The sequence below is a fragment of the Larimichthys crocea genome, chromosome XI, assembly GCF_000972845.2.
Source record: "Larimichthys crocea isolate SSNF chromosome XI, L_crocea_2.0, whole genome shotgun sequence".
NCBI classification, from domain to species: Eukaryota; Metazoa; Chordata; class Actinopteri; family Sciaenidae; genus Larimichthys; species Larimichthys crocea.
Window position 1 is genome coordinate 12,396,640 of NC_040021.1, and position 17,925 is coordinate 12,414,564.

Here is a 17,925-nt window from a genome sequence, read left to right on the forward strand (position 1 = left end):
AAATATTTCTTCACCTGTTCACTGCAGATCAGTCTGACCTCTTGTAGGGAGACATGTCTGATTATTTCCAATTTTTCTGATTTGTGTTCACTTCTGAATTAGCAGATGTGCAGACGCCAGAAAAATCTGGAGCTCCAAAAGCCCCCAGCTTCCCTGCATGGTTCAACCCTAAATCACACCACACACCAGCTTATAGCAATGTCAGTCTTAGCATATTAATTATTCTGGTTTATTGTGCTCATGTGGCGCATGTTCCTGTGGGATGTGAGTAGGGGCCCAGCAGGAACACCAGATTTCCTCCTGTGTGAACAGGTGTGGGAATTCCCAATCAGTGAGGTTTGCAAATGTGGGGTCAGTTTGTCAGGGAGGGTAAATGCATGTGTCATTTAGGTTAATGGTGTGATACATAGCTGGACATGTGACTACTTAAATATCCTAGTCATGAGGCACATGATGAATGGTAATAGGATAATTTAAAGTATTCTAATTATGTTGGTGCTTTTTTTTTTCTGGTTGGGTTCGACTCAAACACACACTGTGTGTGTATCAAGGAGTGTTTTTGTGTTAACAGAAGTGGGCTGAACCTCTTCAGTTTGAGTGCTTCCTCTCCCTCTGTCTCCTGAACCAGTGCAGGTAAATGAGATGCAGCTTTAAATCCAGATAGGAAAATTATCCTCAACAACAGCCCCCTAAAATTAACGTCCCAGTTATATATATATATATTTTTTAACCCCTACATGAACTTCCGCCCTTGAGGACGTTACAACTCCTGTCTAAATCTCCGGACAGCGTCGGTAAAGGTGAAATTTCTCGCAGACTCCAGCTCACCAGTCCGCGGTACTCGCTCGTTTCCCTGCCGCAACTGCAGGGGTGGAACCCGGACTGACCCACAACCGAGACTTCCCCTGGTGCTTCTGCCGCTTCTGCTGCTCCACGCACCGGCTCAGTGTCTGCACGCAGTCAGCCTTGCTGTGGAGAAATGGATTCCCGCCTTTGAATCAGCCCCATCGAGAAGATAGGTAAAGAGATGAACCACTGACTCCTTTTTTTGTCAGATTATTGTACGTAGACCACGTGAATATGCGTCTGTATTGTTGTAGTCTCACCTACAAGGTCACAATAAACTCACTTCCCTATAGAAATAACCACAGAGAGGATATGCTGCCTCCATAATATCATGATGCCACTTCAGACATGTCATTTCCTATTGGAGGACTTAATGTAATGTCTATCAGAAATGATAAAAAATCTTAATTCTTTTAATGAATATTTGATTTGTATTTGTCTGTATTGTTTGTGATTTGTTTTATTGCCATGTGGTTAATTCATTTTTTAAACCAAATTCACTTTTCAATTCATTTCCTAAAGTACTGTATGTTATGCACACAAGTATGTTTTTAAGATATCACAATGAGCTGAGGAAGTTACAGGCATTGACAGCATGGTTTACAATTACTCACAACAACACACACACACACTCACACACACACACACACAATTGTCTGCCATGGGCCTATCTTAGTGGGTTGAATTTGAATAGTGACAGTTAACCGTTGACCCTCAAATCAGATCAAATTTGCTTGAGCTCACAAATAGTAAAGAATACTACAACATCTAGCCTCTCTATCTTCTGTCATAGTCCTCAGGAAGGACTTAAACATTGTTTTTGAGATAAATATGAACTAAAAATAAAAGTATAATGCACTTACCAGAATGGCAGCATTACTGCCAGTGATGGAGGAAGAAATCAGATTACTAAAGTGAAAGTACTAATACCACACTTAAAATACTATGGTACAAGGAAAAGTCCTGTATTGAAAATGTGTAGGGTTTAGTGACATCTAACTGTGTAGCTGCCGATTGCAACTCCATCGCCTCACCTTCTACAAACTCACGAGACACCGCATCCATAGCCAGTCTTTAGTTTGTCCATTCTGGGCTCCTGTAGAAACATGACAGACTCCATGAAAGGGGACCCCCGGTGTCTGTAGGTAAACAAAACATAATGATTGTTTTTTTCAGGTGATTATACACTAATGAAAACATAGTATGCAAATTATATTACATTTCTGCCATAATTTAGGTAAAACTTTGTAAGTATAATTACTTTAACTTCATGTATATATAAAGTATTTAATGCAGAAGAAAAATGGCAGCTGTGACTGTTGTGACTATTATAATATCATTATATTATTATTACTTAATATACAACTTAACAACTTAACAATAATGTTACTGTTGTAGTTGGTTGAGGTGCCGCTTTTTTAAAACTATTTTGTACAAGACTGCAACTAATGCTTATTTTCATTGCGGATTTAAACAGCTGATGATTTTCCTCATTAAATGATTGACAGTTTGGTTTGTGCAAATGTGTGAAAACAGTGAGAAATGCTGTCACAATTAGCCAGAGCCCAAAGCGACACCTTCACAATGTTTGTTTTGTCCAACCAAGAGTCCAAACCTTCAAATTATTCAAAATAAATTCAAAGGAAAAGCAGCAAATTGTCAAATCTGAGAAGCTGGAGCCATGAAATGTTGGTGATCAGAATAGGTATGTGCAAAACTTGTAATCTGTACAGCTGTCAAACAAATGTAATGGAGTAGAAGTGTAAAGTAGCATAAGAACAAAATACTGGGTGGCATCCCTAACTGAAACTTGACTAATTATTTTTAATAAAGGACCACCATACTCTTTTAGAAAGACGAGAATTGTGGACTTTGCTGTTGCTGTTATGGCACAGCCACAAGGACATTCCACTGTTTGTTTTGAGCCTCTCTCCCCTTGTAAGGCAATGTTTGAGAAAGCTTTTTAATAAAGAAAAGATGGTCAGTGCTGAATGTGCAGAGGGAAATGGTTATTATTGGTCCTTTCACAATGACGTTATAAAATGAGGTGAAGAGGCTTTCACACCTCACACATCAGCATGGCATTGTGCAGATGAAGGTCAATGTTCCCTGTGAGAAAGCAGCTACACTCTCATAAACTGCTGCATGACTGAAAGCTGAATGCTGACAATTTTCTGTCACTTTGACCCACAAATATATAATTTGTTTGCAAGTATGCTTTTGTGTAACCCAGACACAGCTGAAACGATTACATGATTACAGTTTTTTACAATTGGTAACAGACGTTTGTCTATGCTAATAATAATATCACACTCAGAATGCAACCAAAATATCCCATCACAACATGAAGCATTAAAGTATGTATGACTAATGTCTTTGAAGTATCTTTTATTTATTCATTCATTAAATTGCAACAGAAATAAGGTCACTTCTTCATTGCATGTTTCAATATGCTCTTTTTTCACCATTTTGCAGAGTAATTCCAAGTGCACTGAAACTAAAGTAATTCTGGTAATCCAATATATCCATACATGTACCATGTACATGTACATACAGTACATAGCCCTAGTGGTACTAGTGGTTCCCTCTAGTGGTATATGTAGAAATCCAGCCATCTATCCATTTTCTGTAACCGCTTATCCTTATCAGGGTCGCAGGGGGCTGGAACCGAACCCAGCTGACCCTGGACAAGTCGCCAGTTCATCAAAGGGCACATAGAGACAAACAAAAGTAAAATAAATGGTTCAGTAAAACTGTTACCGTGGCTCCAAATGGGAAATGTTAGGAAGAAAAGTGCAGATTAGGAGTATTAATTTTCCACCAAATTAGCTTTGGTCAAATTAGGTTTGATCTGATCCCTGATAATCTTCTGTAGATATGTTTAAACATCTAGCATTAATTGTGTCCAAAGAGAGACACGATTAAGTGGATAGCGGTCATAAACGTTCCATAAACGACTTTTGTTTGTGGTTGAGTTTAAGTTATAAGGTCACTGAGTTTTAAGTTCAAGGTCAGTGAAAGTAATGAATAGTGACAGTCCATAGTCCAAATTCATCTCTGTTGAGCGTGTGAACAGAGAAATGTGTTACCAGCTGTAAAAAACTGTAATCAGTTAGTCAATTAACAAGACATTTGTCTGCAGTGATTAATAATTAAACAGAAATCTATAGATTCAGTCCTCACTCAGTCTATATACTATAATAATAAACTGTATATCTTTTTGTTTGACTAAACCTATTGTGTTGGGTCTTTTTTACTATTTTTTGATACTTTAAAGACCAAATTGATTAATCAAGAACATAATCTGCACAATGAAAGTAATTATAATATATATATATGACTTATATGACTCTAACACACAGTGATTATAACAGTAAGTAATTGGCAAAAGAGTCACGAGCAAATAGATTGTGGATATGAGATTTGGGAACTTTCTGATTCAAATGAGGCTCATAGCTTCTAGACAAAAGAAAATGTGACCGGGTGGCACATAATTCATGTTTGTAGTAAATCTGTCACTCTCTTACGTCTGTTATTCACAAATCTGATACAGTAGTCATGGTATTTGGCTCTATCGGTTCTAGTACTCTCAACTCTGGTCTGACCTTTATTTTCAGAACTAATGTAATATGAGAATGGTGAAGTTAAGCTTCTACAACAGGTTTTACCTGTAAAGAAGAAGATGATCAGGTGAGTATAGTTACATCCTCCCATAAGAATCTCTAAATCCACTCGGGCACTTTCTCCACTACTACTTGGTTTCTTCCACAGTGTCTGGGAATGAAAAGCAGCTGTGTGAGTGTGTGTGTGTGTGTGTGTGTGTGTGTGTGTGTGTGTGTGTGTGTGTTTGATTTTTGTTAAAGAAATCTCTCCAACAAGCTACACTACTGGCAAAGCTCCAAGCCACAAGTGTTTTGGAGTGGCAAGATAAAGTAGTTTTCTGCTCTCATGGGATGCAGAGCCTTTAGATAGAAACTGAAGCATTCCCCTGTGTGTGTGTGTGTGTGTGTGTGTGTGTGTGTGTGTGTGTTGGCTGGGTTGCACTCTGTTTCATCAAATCTTACTTTTTTTATATCGGTTGTTTCATGGTTCTACAGATAGGGTAGTGTGTGTGTGTGTGTGTGTGTGTGTGTGTGTGTGTGTGTGTGAAGAACCGTCTTCTTTCATGTTTTTTAGCATCGACGTTTGATGTTTGAGTTTTTTGGTGAATGTGAAATATTGGGATTTCAAACATGTTCGAAGCTCACAGTTCCTCCCTTAAAAATGTTTCATTGTCCATTTGCCTGTCCCTGTTTTCCACTGCATGTTTCTTTTTTCGTTGTTGTTTTTTTGTTCATTTTTTCAAAAGTACTGCTGAAGCAATCAAAGCTTCAATCAGTAATCACGCAATCTTTGTCATTTCCATCCTCTTTCACCATTGTGCATTTTTCCTATTCATCTCTCAATTGTTGCCTCTCCGCTTCTTTTTATCTTCTCTCATTTTCGGTCTGATAGTTGGTTGGTCAGTTGATCCACCACTTTGGCCCAGGCTGAAATATCCTAGTAACTGTTGGGTGGATTTCCATGATATTTTGTACAAACATTCGTTGTCTGTACATGATCGTAACAGGACTTAATTGGCTGAAGAGTCACATTGCTGGCACCAGATTTGAGAACTGTTGTCTTTTAAATTCCACTTTCTGATTCAAATAAGACTCATAGCATGTAGACAAATAGACACATAATCCATGTCAGCAATAAATCTATTAAACTATTACATCTGTTATTTACAAATCTGATACAACAGTCAGAGGATGAATCATTTCTTTGGTGATCCTGACTTTGACCACCATGAGGTTGGCATCTTTGTTTACTAGTGAAATCTCTCAACAACTACTGAGTTGAGACATTCATGGTGCCCTGAGGATGAATACGATCCCTTAAATTTCAATGTAGCCTCACCACCAGGTCAAAGTTTGTACACAACCTGTGAAAAATCTCAACATCTACCTCATGAATTGGTACGAACCTTTATACAGACTTTCACTGTTACCAGATGATGAATATCACTGACTTAGCACAGTCATTGTGAGCATGTTAGCATGCTGATGGTGTTTAGTTCAAAGTACAATCTGACAGAGCATAATGTCTTCTATGAGCTACTGCTGCCCCAATATGTATATGTATATCATTAAAATATTCCCCTAAATGGTTGATTCTTTTTTTGATGCACTGTTGTAATTAAAGGAAAAATACATTATTACACTATGGCATCCTTCCATCCCTGACATATTGTAACTGATGATAATCCATAACTCGTTGGAAACGCTTATTGAGAATGCTTTGTTTAGACCTTTGTCTATAAATACTTCCAAAATGACAGTGGAAAAAGCCCTGGGTAAACTCTCAACTGTAATTGCTGCAGGCCTAACAACCACCAGAAAATAAGATCTAGAATAGGATAATAGGGTGATAATGTGAACATTTCTATCAGCTCTAACAACTTTCACAGCTTCCCTCATTCCCCTCTTCACCGCCTTTGTTCTATCCAATACAGAGGAGACTGAAGGCTTAGTTAGTTAAAGTTAATCAGTAAATCCAGCACCCTGGAGGCCAAATTGCATTCACTTTACAGCACAATACACACATTGTACCCAATACTTTTATCATGAGCAAAGCCATATTCTCTCATTAACCACAAGTTTATTTCTTTGACCTCTGAACACACACTGATAATTACACAACCGCCTCCCCCAATTTCTTTTTTCTCTTTTAACATTCCCTCCACCATCTCCATCCTTCCGTCAGTCCGCCTGCCTTCTTGTAGTTTCCGTGCTAATTTTTCCTGTGGATTGAAAGGCCTGAAATTAATTTGTAGAGGACAAGATTAATGTTGGGAAATGGAATATTGGAGCACTTTATCATTACCTAATGGTGATTAGTAGAATTTTGATTGATTAAAAAATGAACTGTTCATAATTTGCATTTGACAGCAGCATGCTCTTTACCTCACAGTTAAATAGGTTGATGTATATTGTTTACTTTTGAGCGTTTTCTCTCTGTTTCTCCAGTGTGATGTATTTCGCCTCCCCCTGGCGGGCTGCGAGGGCATGAGACTGCGAGGAGGGCGGGACTTCGACCCTGATTCCCACCTGGAACTGGCCCCTCCTTCGCCTCCTCCTCCCCCTGCCCCTCCTCCTGTGGCCTGGTTACCCGGTGTCCTCAGCAAGGGTGTACGCCTTCGTCTACGTTTGGATCGGCGTGACGACCGGGGGAGGGGCTGCTGGCAGCTGGTGGACTTAGAGGCGGAGTCTAAACCAGTTGGGCGGAGACTGAGGAGCCGGGTCGATGACACCTGTGCACAAAGTGAGAATTCAGTTAAATCTTTTTTCTTTTTTTTCCAGTTAAATTTTTAAAAGTCATTGTCAGTATTTTATTTTGAAGGTGATTTATTTTGTTTAGTTTAACATCAGTTGTGGAAGAAGTATTCAGGTTAAAATAGTAATGTAAAAAAATTACAAACAAAAGTCCTGTATTCAGAATGCGTCTTAGGTAAATGAAAGTATGAAAGGATTATTAGTATAATATATTATATTATGGTGGCTGAATAGTCTCTGTCACTGTTTTATTGGTATAAATTATAGTATTGGATCATTATTTTTGATGCATTAATATATATTAAATTAAAGGGGAGTTTTATGTAATGTCCATAAGAACAGTACTTGAGTAAATGTTCCTAGTTACTTTCCACCTCTGCTTAAAATAATCAGTGGGACATACAAACAACTAAAGCAAGTCGATTCCAAATGTGTGCCGTTTATTTAGACTTGTGTGTGCGTGGTGTGTGTCAGTATGAGACCAATCCATTTAAATATTCCTGAATGTGATTTATCACATTTTCCCATTTTCCCCCCTGACCCATGACTAATGTAAAGAGCAGCACTCTTCACCTTCCCTGTCTCCTGGAGTGTGTTGTGTGTATGAAGGGGCTCAGTGGAGATAAGGAGGGGCAGTGTGTGTGTGTGTGTGTGTGTGTGTGCGTGCGTATATGTGTGTGTGAGCGTGTTTATTTAATACACACATTGTTGTTTATGCGTTTATTTATTCCCACCTTATCACATGACTCTGGCGCAGGATCCGATTTCACTGTCTGTTACCATGGTGACGCCCTGCCTGAGCTGTAAATAAATTCAGGGGGTTTGTTACATTGATTAGACAACACACACACACACACACATACACATTAACATACACATACACACACACCAATCTTTTCTACAACCAAGCAAGTGTATATTGTTTCTGGTTAAAATGCAATTATTTTTTGCATGAATTTGGTGTGTGTGTGCTGTTTGTTTACTGAGATGTGTGTAGGTGTGCGGTGTAGTGTGGCATTAGCATAACTCACTTCATTGCAGTTTCCTCTCTGCTTAAGTGAAAACAGATACAAATCTCCATCCCCTGAAGCTGGTGATTAAGTTATGCTAATCATTGCTGATCATTTCTGCATTACTGTGGCCATAACAGTGTGCTCCAACCGCTTTCAGAAGCCTTTCTCCAACGTGAGGCTTTTAAAAGGGGACAATACCCCTTAGTTGGAAAATAAAATTGGGCGTAGGGGTTCACTGATCGCTTAATTGCTTAATTAGCCATAAACAAATTAGGCTGCGGTCCCAAATGTATTATGTTAGGGTGCGGTGCAGTGGTGCAAATCTTTTCCCCCCCGCCTGCAAAAACTGGTGTTGTCTCATATTGCCAGTCAGTGTTAATGCCCCCCTCCTCCCCATCTCCAATTCTTTTTAAGTAAAAGATGATTATCTGTTCTCTCTCAGTCTGTCTCTGTCTGTAATGTGATGCGCCGTAATGGGACAGGACTGATTGAGGAGGGACATCAGGATTAATCTCACTGTGTAATTACTTTTATGATTTATGGTTCCTTTCCTTCACACGCACACACGTTGGCCCCCCTACCATCACGGTCAGTGCAGATGAAGTGTGTGAACATGTTCACCCAGTATCACAGCCTTATTGTCCTGACCTTGCTGTTTATTGTCCCTTTTTTATTATCATGTATAGACTTCAAGTAATGAAACGCTGCAATTTGTCTGGCCTGTCACACTGAGCGGTAAAACAGCTCATGAGCGACCACTTTACAGCCGACTCCTGGCAAATCTCTTTACACGCTGGCAGCGTCTGTGCGTGCGAGCGAGGGCACGCAGGCGTTTGAAAGGTTAACCTGATTTTGATTGAGTGTTAAAACCCACCAGTGTGGCTCCTTTTGACCGCGGACGGGAATCGGCATAGCAACCTGAGTGTAACTAATCGATATGTGGTGGTGAGGAGGAAAAACCTGAGTTGTACTCCACACTTGGAGCCAATAAGAACAAATAACCACTCTGGAGCCTGCCTTTTTTTTTCTTTTAATACCTACACCTCGGTGGGTAAAACATACACAACATTGCCTTTGGCTGGTGTTTTTTCTTTCCATGTGTCGATTTTTTATTATAGATTAAACAAAAGCAGCGTACACGAGCTGACACAAAGGCAGAGAGAGCCTATAAATAAAAGGAAGAGAGTGAGCTTTGACAGCAATATGATCTTTTATCACAAACAAAAGCAGCATAGTAATCCTGGAGGGCTTCTGCTAGAACCTTTTGATGTTTACAGAAAAATTGATCTCTTTAACTGAGAGCAGGTCCGTGCAAAGAAAAGTTCAAACATTTGAAGGTGATTAACAGATTTCACATTTTAGGATTTTGGTGAATTTTTTTTTTTTTTTTTTGGACTACTCCTGTGCGGACTTACATTTGAATTTCTTCAGAAATAATTTGATAATTTGACAGATTACAGTATGTAACCCCAACGCTTGTAGCACAAAACACTGCACAGCTTGAATCCCTTGTCACCCGCTCTAAGCCTTTTTTGAAGACAGAAAAGAAAAAACCCTGAGCTGCGGCAACTGTAATTACATTACAGTCCCACACAGCCGCACACACAAACACACACACGCATACATACACACAGATCGTTTTGAGCTCAGCAGGTCTGCCGGCTGCCGCGGGATGTTAGAGGCGTGTTGCTATGACGACTGAAAGGGGACACACAGAGGATGGGGGTTAGGGTAGAAGGGAAAGGGAGGAGGGGGTTGTTTCGGAGGAAGGTGGTTGGAGATTGAGGAAGAGAGAGAGAGAGAGAGAGAGAGAGAGAGAGAGAGAGACGCACGCAGAGTTGCCGGTGTCTTGACAGTGTGTAGCAGCAGAGAACAGTAGAGGCAGACTGCTGGAGATCCATCAGGGGAATATTCAGAAACCTGCTGCTGGAGTGAAGCATCACACAGACAGTGATTACCAGACGGCTGTGTGGATGGTAGGCAACACTCAGAATGATAATTTTGTGTACATTTTGATTTTTTTTTTCTTTCTTCCTGTGATTTGCTCTGAGAGAAAGAGGATTGAAGACATCATGCATATTCAAATGCTCTTGTCTGTCTTCCTCTTTCTGAGATGGCAAATCTCAGTGTCATCACAGGAAGAGGATTTTATGCTCTACAGCAACTCTCTGTACTGACCTTTAGCCAGTTCTCTATATGAAACAAACGAATAATACATATGTGACAGCTAATTAGCAGAACATCAGCCTCTGCAAAAGCACAGTCAGTCAGCACAGAGCAACTTAGCGTCACATTCAAAGGCCATGTCAGGTAAGCGACTGCGTTGCATGAATGAAATGATGAAGAGATCCATGGAGAGAGGGGTGTACTGTGAACGTCATGTGCATGAATGGCACCAAGACAAAACACTTGAAAACCACTGTTGTCTATGTGCGTGCGAGTGAATGTGCACTTGATTCATTGTTTGATTACATGGGTGTTGTGGGTGTATGTGCTTTCACTTCCTGTCTGTGTGTGTGTGTGTGTGTCTGTGGCTTTGTCTCTCTCTGTGCAGTAATGATATTTATTGCAATCTTTGCAGTTGAAGAGGGGGAGGGGTATGGAGTACAAAGCTTTATGTGGCTTTGTTTCTACTATTTCCTATAGTTTCTGTGTGTGTGTGTGTGTGTGTGTGTGTGTGTGTGTGTGTTTGTGTGTGTGGAGGGGGCAGTCTCAAATGCACTTCTAAGTTTCCGCTTTTGCCGTTTTGAGGCAGGGGTGCGTGCTGTTTAAAGCTGCCACTTCCTGTTACTTTGAACTTACACTTAGCAATCTCTCGGTCTTTCTCAGGTCTGATGAGTACCTTGTCTGCCGGCTCAGAGATGCAGACTCCAGCTCTCGGCCCCCAGTTCATGGTGGGGCCCCAGGGTAAGGTACCTGGCAGGAAGAGAGGACGGCCTCCTATCCGTAAGCTGGAGTTCCAGAGTCACTACGTTGAGCCTATGTTGCCTCTCAAGGTGCCGAAAAAGAGAGGCAGGAAACCTGGTTTTAAGGTCGGTCAGTCATCAAATGTTGTGTTTACATTCTGATTCGTCAATGTATTGTGTCTCCTTGTCTCTGAACAAATGTGTTGAAAGCATTTCCTTAACCTATAAAATATTTGCAAACACAGTTTGAATATATTACCACCTGCATTCTTTATATCTACATTCACATAGCTAGCTACACCCATATAATTAGATATATAATATAATTTATTTGCTAGGTTTGTTGGCACAATATTGCCACCAATTGACGATCATTGGAAAGGAAGAAGGAATGTTAATTATCGCATACGTGTACGTAATTATGTGTGTTAGTAAAGCTCGACATCCAACCGAACTCATTAAAACATTGCTCAGTAGTGCCACTAGTGGTCAAAATCTCAACTAGGTACCTTTTGATTATTGGAATATGTTATTGGTATGTTAAAACGTATTGGTACAACCTTTGTCCTTATGGTATTGTTATTGGCACTGGTATTGGTAGTATTAGCAGTATTTACTTAGATTATCTTTTGGTGTTTTGCCTTTAATGAGCAGTACAAGCCATTAGGCTTCTGGACTTCCCAGTGTTGGCAATAATTGTATATTATGATGAGTATCGATAGCACTATATTACTTAGAAATGGAATAAGTACTGGTATTGGTTTTAATGCCACTATTTGTAATGGCATTGCCATTATTGGTATTGATATTTATAATGGTTGTACTGTACTGTGAGGCGGCAGTAGCTCAGTCTGTAGTGACTTGTCTTGGGAACTGGAGGGTGGCCAGCATGGACCAAAAGTATGGAGGGTGGACTGGTAACTGGAGATGTGCCAATTCACCTCATGGCCACTGCTAAGGTGCCCATGTGTGTGGTTGTATTTCGGGCCTGTGTATGTAAAAAAAAGAATTGGTAGCATGATGGTGCAGTGGTTAGTACTGTCGCCACACAGCAAGAAGGTTCCTGATTCGAACCCCGGCTTTCTGTGTGGAGTTTGCATGTTCCACCCGTGTCCCACAGGGTGCAATTAATAGGTCAATTACGTGACTCTGAAGGTGTGAGTGGTTGTTTGCGATAAGCTGGTGACTTGTCTAGGGTGACCAAAGTCAGCTGGGATCCCGATGAGGATAAGTGGCTACAGATAATAGAGGGATCTGTTAGTAATGGACGACCAAATCACCAATAACCAAATTCCCAGCCACAGCTTTATTCGGTTACACAACACAATGTGCGCCAACTACAGGCCAAATGTCACATTGTGGCCCAACTGTTGGTGATTAATAGTACAGATTAATAATTTTGTGTTCTGATCTTTAATGAGGATCATTTTTTATCCTGAAACACTATTGATTTGTGTGTTTGTGTGTGTGTGTGTGTGTGTCTATGTGTGTGTAGCTGAAGCCCAGGATGGTGATGTCCCCACTAGCTAACTCTCCTCCCAGCAGCACACCAGAACCTGAGATGGGCTCCCTCCCACAGGATGCTGCTATTGTCCCCCACTCTGCCACACCACAGGTCCTAACAGGTAACAGAGCACTCCTGTATCATCTTAAACCATAATAAGGTTTTTCTGTCTCGTCTCTCTCATAAATGCTGACTTGTCAGTACAGAGTGAAATCCAAACAGAAGGGATGTTGGGGAATGAAGTTACAACGTCTAATGGGTTTTTTTTTAAAGCCTTGAGACCTGAAGTCTTTCAGTAAGGCAGGAAGGTGGTCCTAATATTTTTACACTTATTATACACTCACAGCTTGACTTGGTGGTGTGACTTTGTGGTATGAAATGTGTCCTCCCTTCTTCCTTTTTTGTTTTTGTATCTTATCTTTTTCATCCCTTTGCTACACTGCTCTGACTGTGACTTGAATTCAGTGCTAAAATACAGGCTTCTACGAGTGTCAGCGTGGTATCTCTCTTCTTTTGTTCTCTAAATACACAGAAGACTTGTTCACTGTGACGATACGTGCGTTTAGATGTAAAAACATCACACTCGTGTGCATGTCGGCATGCTGAATCAAAAGCAGCACTAGTTTCTCTCGGTTTACTGTACACAAAATCATATCTTTCTTGCCCAGTTTTTTTTTCGGCTTTCCCTAGAGAAACTCAGGCTTTAAAAAAAATAATAATTCAATAGAGAAAATGCATCTCATACAGCCATCCTTTATGTCTCTTTTTTTCCTATCCCTTTTTCCCTGTGCTGCCCCCAATAAGCAAATATTTAAAGTCTTTAGTGTATTTGAGGTGGGAATGGGAATCTCATGTGTCAAGGACCAGCGATTTGCTCTTTGTTCTTGCAAATCATGAGAAGTGTTTGATGTTTGAAGCACAATGTCTCTCTCTCTCTCTCTCTCTCTCTCTCTCTCTCTCTCCCCCTCACACACACACACACACACATATATATATATATACACACACCACAATCCAGTGTGCTCCCTGCGGTGCTACCCAAACACATATGTAAATCATTTCTCTGGTGAAATGGAGAAGCATTTCAAAAACAGTCCCTGTATTTTAGGGATATCTTTTGGGACACTGCCTAGGCCATGTACATTCCCTTTCTTTCAAATGTTTTATATTTGATTGTTTTTTTACGTGATTTTTTTTTTTTAAATGTCATAATAGATAGTACATACATGGTTTATTCAAGAATATTTGAGATGTTAGGATGTAAAGATGTACAAAAAAGTGATAAAATATTAAGCATTTACCGTATTTAATGAAGGCGGCCCTGTACTGTGTGTGTCAATATATAAGCCTCCAAACTCACATGCGCAGATCCTATCACATAATTGATTTTTCAGAATACAATACAATATGTTTGACCTTTGTGTGAGCACAAAGTAGAGGTAATTCAGAATCATCTCAGTGGGGTATTTCTGTCTTATAAATCTGTCATCTGGTAAATCCATACCTGCCCAACTCTGGCATAACCAGCAGGCATCTACATTATTGACAAGCTGAAAAACGGTTGGCACAAAGGGAGCAGATTCAGAGGAATTACTGACTCCCCTTTCAGCCATTTCATATCCAAACAGTTAAAGGCTGAAGGGGCTTTAACACAGTTTATCTGTGTATTTATTTAACTCGCTATTTAACAGACATGAAAGATGTATCTGATGCTTAATACAGTACAGACACCTGCAGATGTTATATTGCTCTGGAAGCAAAATAAAATATTTAAACAGATATTAGACCGTGTAAATGTTTGATGGACATCTGGTGTGAAAAGCATGTATAAAAAAACTATATTGTCTATTTTGAAGTCTACAGCCATACTAGCAGCTCCTTTAGGCTGTACTCGACCACAGTGGTGGTTTGAGCCAAATACTAATGCCAGCATCCTAAAAAAAGACAATGTTTATTATGTGCATCACCTTTGTTTAGTGTGCTATATGTTTGCCAATTAGCATTAAAGACAAAGTACAGCTGAGGGTGATGGGAATGTAATTATTTTTGCAGATATTGAAATGAAAGGTCAGAGCATAACCAATGTTTTTTCAATGAATTCTCAGTTGTACATGAATATGTGTACCAAATGTCATAGCAATCCAAGTCAGGGAATCGCTAAAGTGATTAGGAATCATGTACAAACCTTTGTGCCAATCCATCTATAAAATGTTGAAGCTTTGACATGTTGACAGACCAAAGTTGCTGCACGAAAAGGACAATATTTTCCAGATGGGCTCGACTTTAATGATGCCATTTCCTTTGTTCCTCCTCCAGCAGAAACACCAATGCCTGATGACTTCTTATGTGACCCGCCAGTTGATTCCAAGCGCTACGCTGTAGATCCCAGCGACTCTGCCTTCAATGTCATGACATCACAGTACCAGCCAAAGCACTCCTATGGTTACCGTGGCAGCAGTTGTTCTGCTCCAGTGGGCTTATGCAGACAAGCATCGAGCCCAGGAAGCTTCCAGGAAGGAAACAGAAATGGTGTGTTTTTGAAATTCAGATGTACAGTTATGAAATTAGCTAGAAATCTTTGGAAGAGCTGTGCTAATGCAGTACATGGAAAACCACAAATATTATTTGTTAATTTTACACTTTATGTACAAATTAAACAAACAAGATATGTTAAGTTATAGAGGTGCTGGATGGTGCATTTTGTTGCCTTCAGATGTTTCCCATTTCCAGTCTTTATGCAAAGCTAAGCTAACTATCCCCTGGCTGTAACTTCATCTTTAACCAACAAACATGAGACTTCTGATCTTCTCAACTAACTCTACCCAAGAAAATGAATCAGGATATTCTTTAAAATGCTTGGTGTATGTTGATAATTTGAGTACTTCACTCCACCTGTTTCTCCTGTGCGATCTAGCTTACAGTCCAATGCCAGACACCGGTGAGTGCAAGCGTCCTGCTGGTAAGGACCCGTCCAGCTGGGGTGTTGAGGAAGTTGTTTGGTTCATCAAAGATGCTGACCCCCAAGCTCTGGGACCCCATGCTGAAGCATTCAGAAAACATGTGAGTTCATTATTGTAGCCCACAGACTGGCATTGTATTACCAGATATATTGGAACGGAGCTTTATATCTCAGTATCCATTGGAACTCGTTGCATAGTCTCTCTTTTGTTATGAGACAACTGTGGCTTGATTTATCCATCACCCAGTTCCCTGTCAATAAATATACATCAGCAGATTTAGAAACTTTTTCTTCGTACTAACTTTTATTACTTGTTACAGTGTTTAGTACAATACAGGTGCAGAATTTAAAGCCTTGCTATATTATTGTAAATGTAAATTCAACCATGCAAACAGGTGAAAAATGTGTCATATTATTCCATTAGTCATGCAGTTCCTGTGATGTGTTTCAGGAAATAGACGGAGACGCTCTGCTCTTGCTGAAAAGTGAGATGATGATGAAGTATCTGGGACTGAAGCTTGGACCTGCGCTTAAACTCTGTTACCACATCGACAGGCTCAAACAGAATCGGTCGTGATTTGCTGCAGAGGAGACAAACCCCTGATCACCTTTCACTAAAACTGTACCGCTGCAGATTCTCTCAAACTTTCTCAACCATCAGCAATACTTCATGAACGCCTCTGGAGCCAGATTGCGCACTCGGCGGCTTTTACTGCGACTTCACCTTATTTTTGTACATATTAAGACTATTTACAGCTGAAGCAGTTCTTTCATTTCCATCATCGTTTTGCTATCTGAATGGCTTTAGGTTGTAAATAGCTTAGCTCCACATGGCAGCTACTGTATATCCAAACATGACCTGCATTGACGTCTGCAGTCTGCACACAGCTTACTTAAGTCATTTGTGCAGATCTTAATCATGGACGCCGCATCAACACCTCTGAAGACCCACAGAGACAGGGAGCTTAACAGACTTGTATGGTGCTTTAACTTTTAAACTTTAAGAAGTCTTTAGGTTACGTCTCAATGCTGCTGCAGTTTTAAAATTATTGTTTTGTGAGTTAGTTTTGTTGTTAACTGATGATAATGATGACCCAGGTATCACTCCTAGACACGCACTGTAACTAATAATTGATTTCTTCAGGAAGCATTCAAATCTATTTGACCGGTAGCTAGCGTGAGTAACTCTTGAGTCAATCCAAATTAAGAATAAGATTAAGAGTATTCTTAATGAAAGGGAGAAATAATGACCCATGGATGAGATTTTTTAAAGGTTTTATCTGAATATTCAAACGTGAAAGCTGCATAAGAAACTTTGTTGTTGCGAAACAAAATTATTTTTTTCAACGTGAACATTTATTTTACCACAAACCACAGCACAGCACAGCACAAGAAGCGATAAGATGTGACAGCAGTCAGAGCTGCATATAATCACACTGCGATCACAGGATGACAGGAAGGAAAGGAGACATAGGCAGACGCTTTTTCATCATGTTCTCATGAACTGTATATCATGTGCATTCACTGGTTTTCAATGACAATATTGAATGGCGGGCCACTTTGCAGCCTACCTTGTGAGGCTTTTGTTTTACTTGGGGGTTGCATTGTAGCGTGAGAGAAAGTAACTTGTAGCAAACTTGGTGCTCACTTTAACCATTAATGCCACTACAATCACAACACTTAACAATTTAATCACTCTCCTCATACACTTCATCACTAACTCTTCCAGATAAAGCTACAGTTTACATTCTTGTCATACAATACCTGTTCAGTCATTGTAAATGCATCATCAAATGTTTTGTTCTACCTGACGATAAAGCAGTATTTCACCTCTAAACTGTATAAAGAGACAAACTAATAAGTAAAATGTCTTTAGCATTAATGATTTGACTTTTTTTCTCATATAAATTTGATGATCAATCACACGCAGCATGTGACAAACTTCAGTGCTTGAACACAATGCTTTGTTTGAAGCTGACTGTACAGTATTTGTTACTCACTTTGATATTTTGTGTTCTATGTGTTTTGCTTAACTTTGTTCAAGTCAATGTGCCACAGACTTATGTGAGTACAGCATGTATGTCTATATATGGATTCTGTATTTCATGACTGTCGTGAGCCCCAGTGAACTATGGGCTGCATTAAACTTTTACATTTTGTTTTCCAATTTCCAATCCGATAAATTGATTTCAGTGATTTGCAAGAAATGTGGCAAATATGTTGCTTTAAAGTAAGTTTTTTTTTTTTTTTATGTCCAGTGTGTAAGACTTAGTGGCATCTAGCAGTGAACATGCAGATTGCAACCAACTGAACACTCCTCACCTCAAGCCCCACCCATTCC

General features: G+C 39.8%; 1 protein-coding gene across 3 annotated transcripts; it reads left to right on the top strand.

The window, feature by feature from the left end:
* The first annotated feature begins 65 nt into the window (after positions 1 to 65).
* scml4 (Scm polycomb group protein like 4) lies at positions 66 to 17,758 on the top strand. Of its 3 annotated transcripts, XM_027283811.1 has the most exons (8): positions 68 to 633; positions 817 to 1,019; positions 6,897 to 7,191; positions 11,045 to 11,247; positions 12,617 to 12,746; positions 14,942 to 15,154; positions 15,540 to 15,685; positions 16,036 to 17,758. In XM_027283811.1, the coding sequence occupies exons 3-8, from the start codon at positions 6,936 to 6,938 to the stop codon at positions 16,159 to 16,161; spliced, it is 1,074 nt and encodes a 357-aa protein (XP_027139612.1). In that variant the 5' UTR covers positions 68 to 633; positions 817 to 1,019; positions 6,897 to 6,935; the 3' UTR covers positions 16,162 to 17,758. The 3 variants fall into 3 exon arrangements, with proteins under 3 accessions (XP_027139613.1, XP_027139612.1, XP_027139615.1); XM_027283812.1 differs by having other exon boundaries at positions 66 to 1,019; positions 14,945 to 15,154; XM_027283814.1 differs by lacking the exons at positions 68 to 633; positions 817 to 1,019; positions 6,897 to 7,191 and adding an exon at positions 10,289 to 10,525.
* The last annotated feature ends 167 nt before the right edge of the window (positions 17,759 to 17,925 follow it).

Excerpts from the sequence above, each read along its gene's own strand:
- scml4 (XM_027283811.1), top strand. The coding sequence starts at position 6,936 with ATGAGACTGCGAGGAGGGCGGGACTTCGACCCTGATTCCCACCTGGAA. Across the intron at positions 7,192-11,044 it reads CGATGACACCTGTGCACAAA|GTCTGATGAGTACCTTGTCT; the intron begins GTGAGAATTCAG and ends GGTCTTTCTCAG. Across the intron at positions 15,155-15,539 it reads CCAGGAAGGAAACAGAAATG|CTTACAGTCCAATGCCAGAC; the intron begins GTGTGTTTTTGA and ends TGTGCGATCTAG.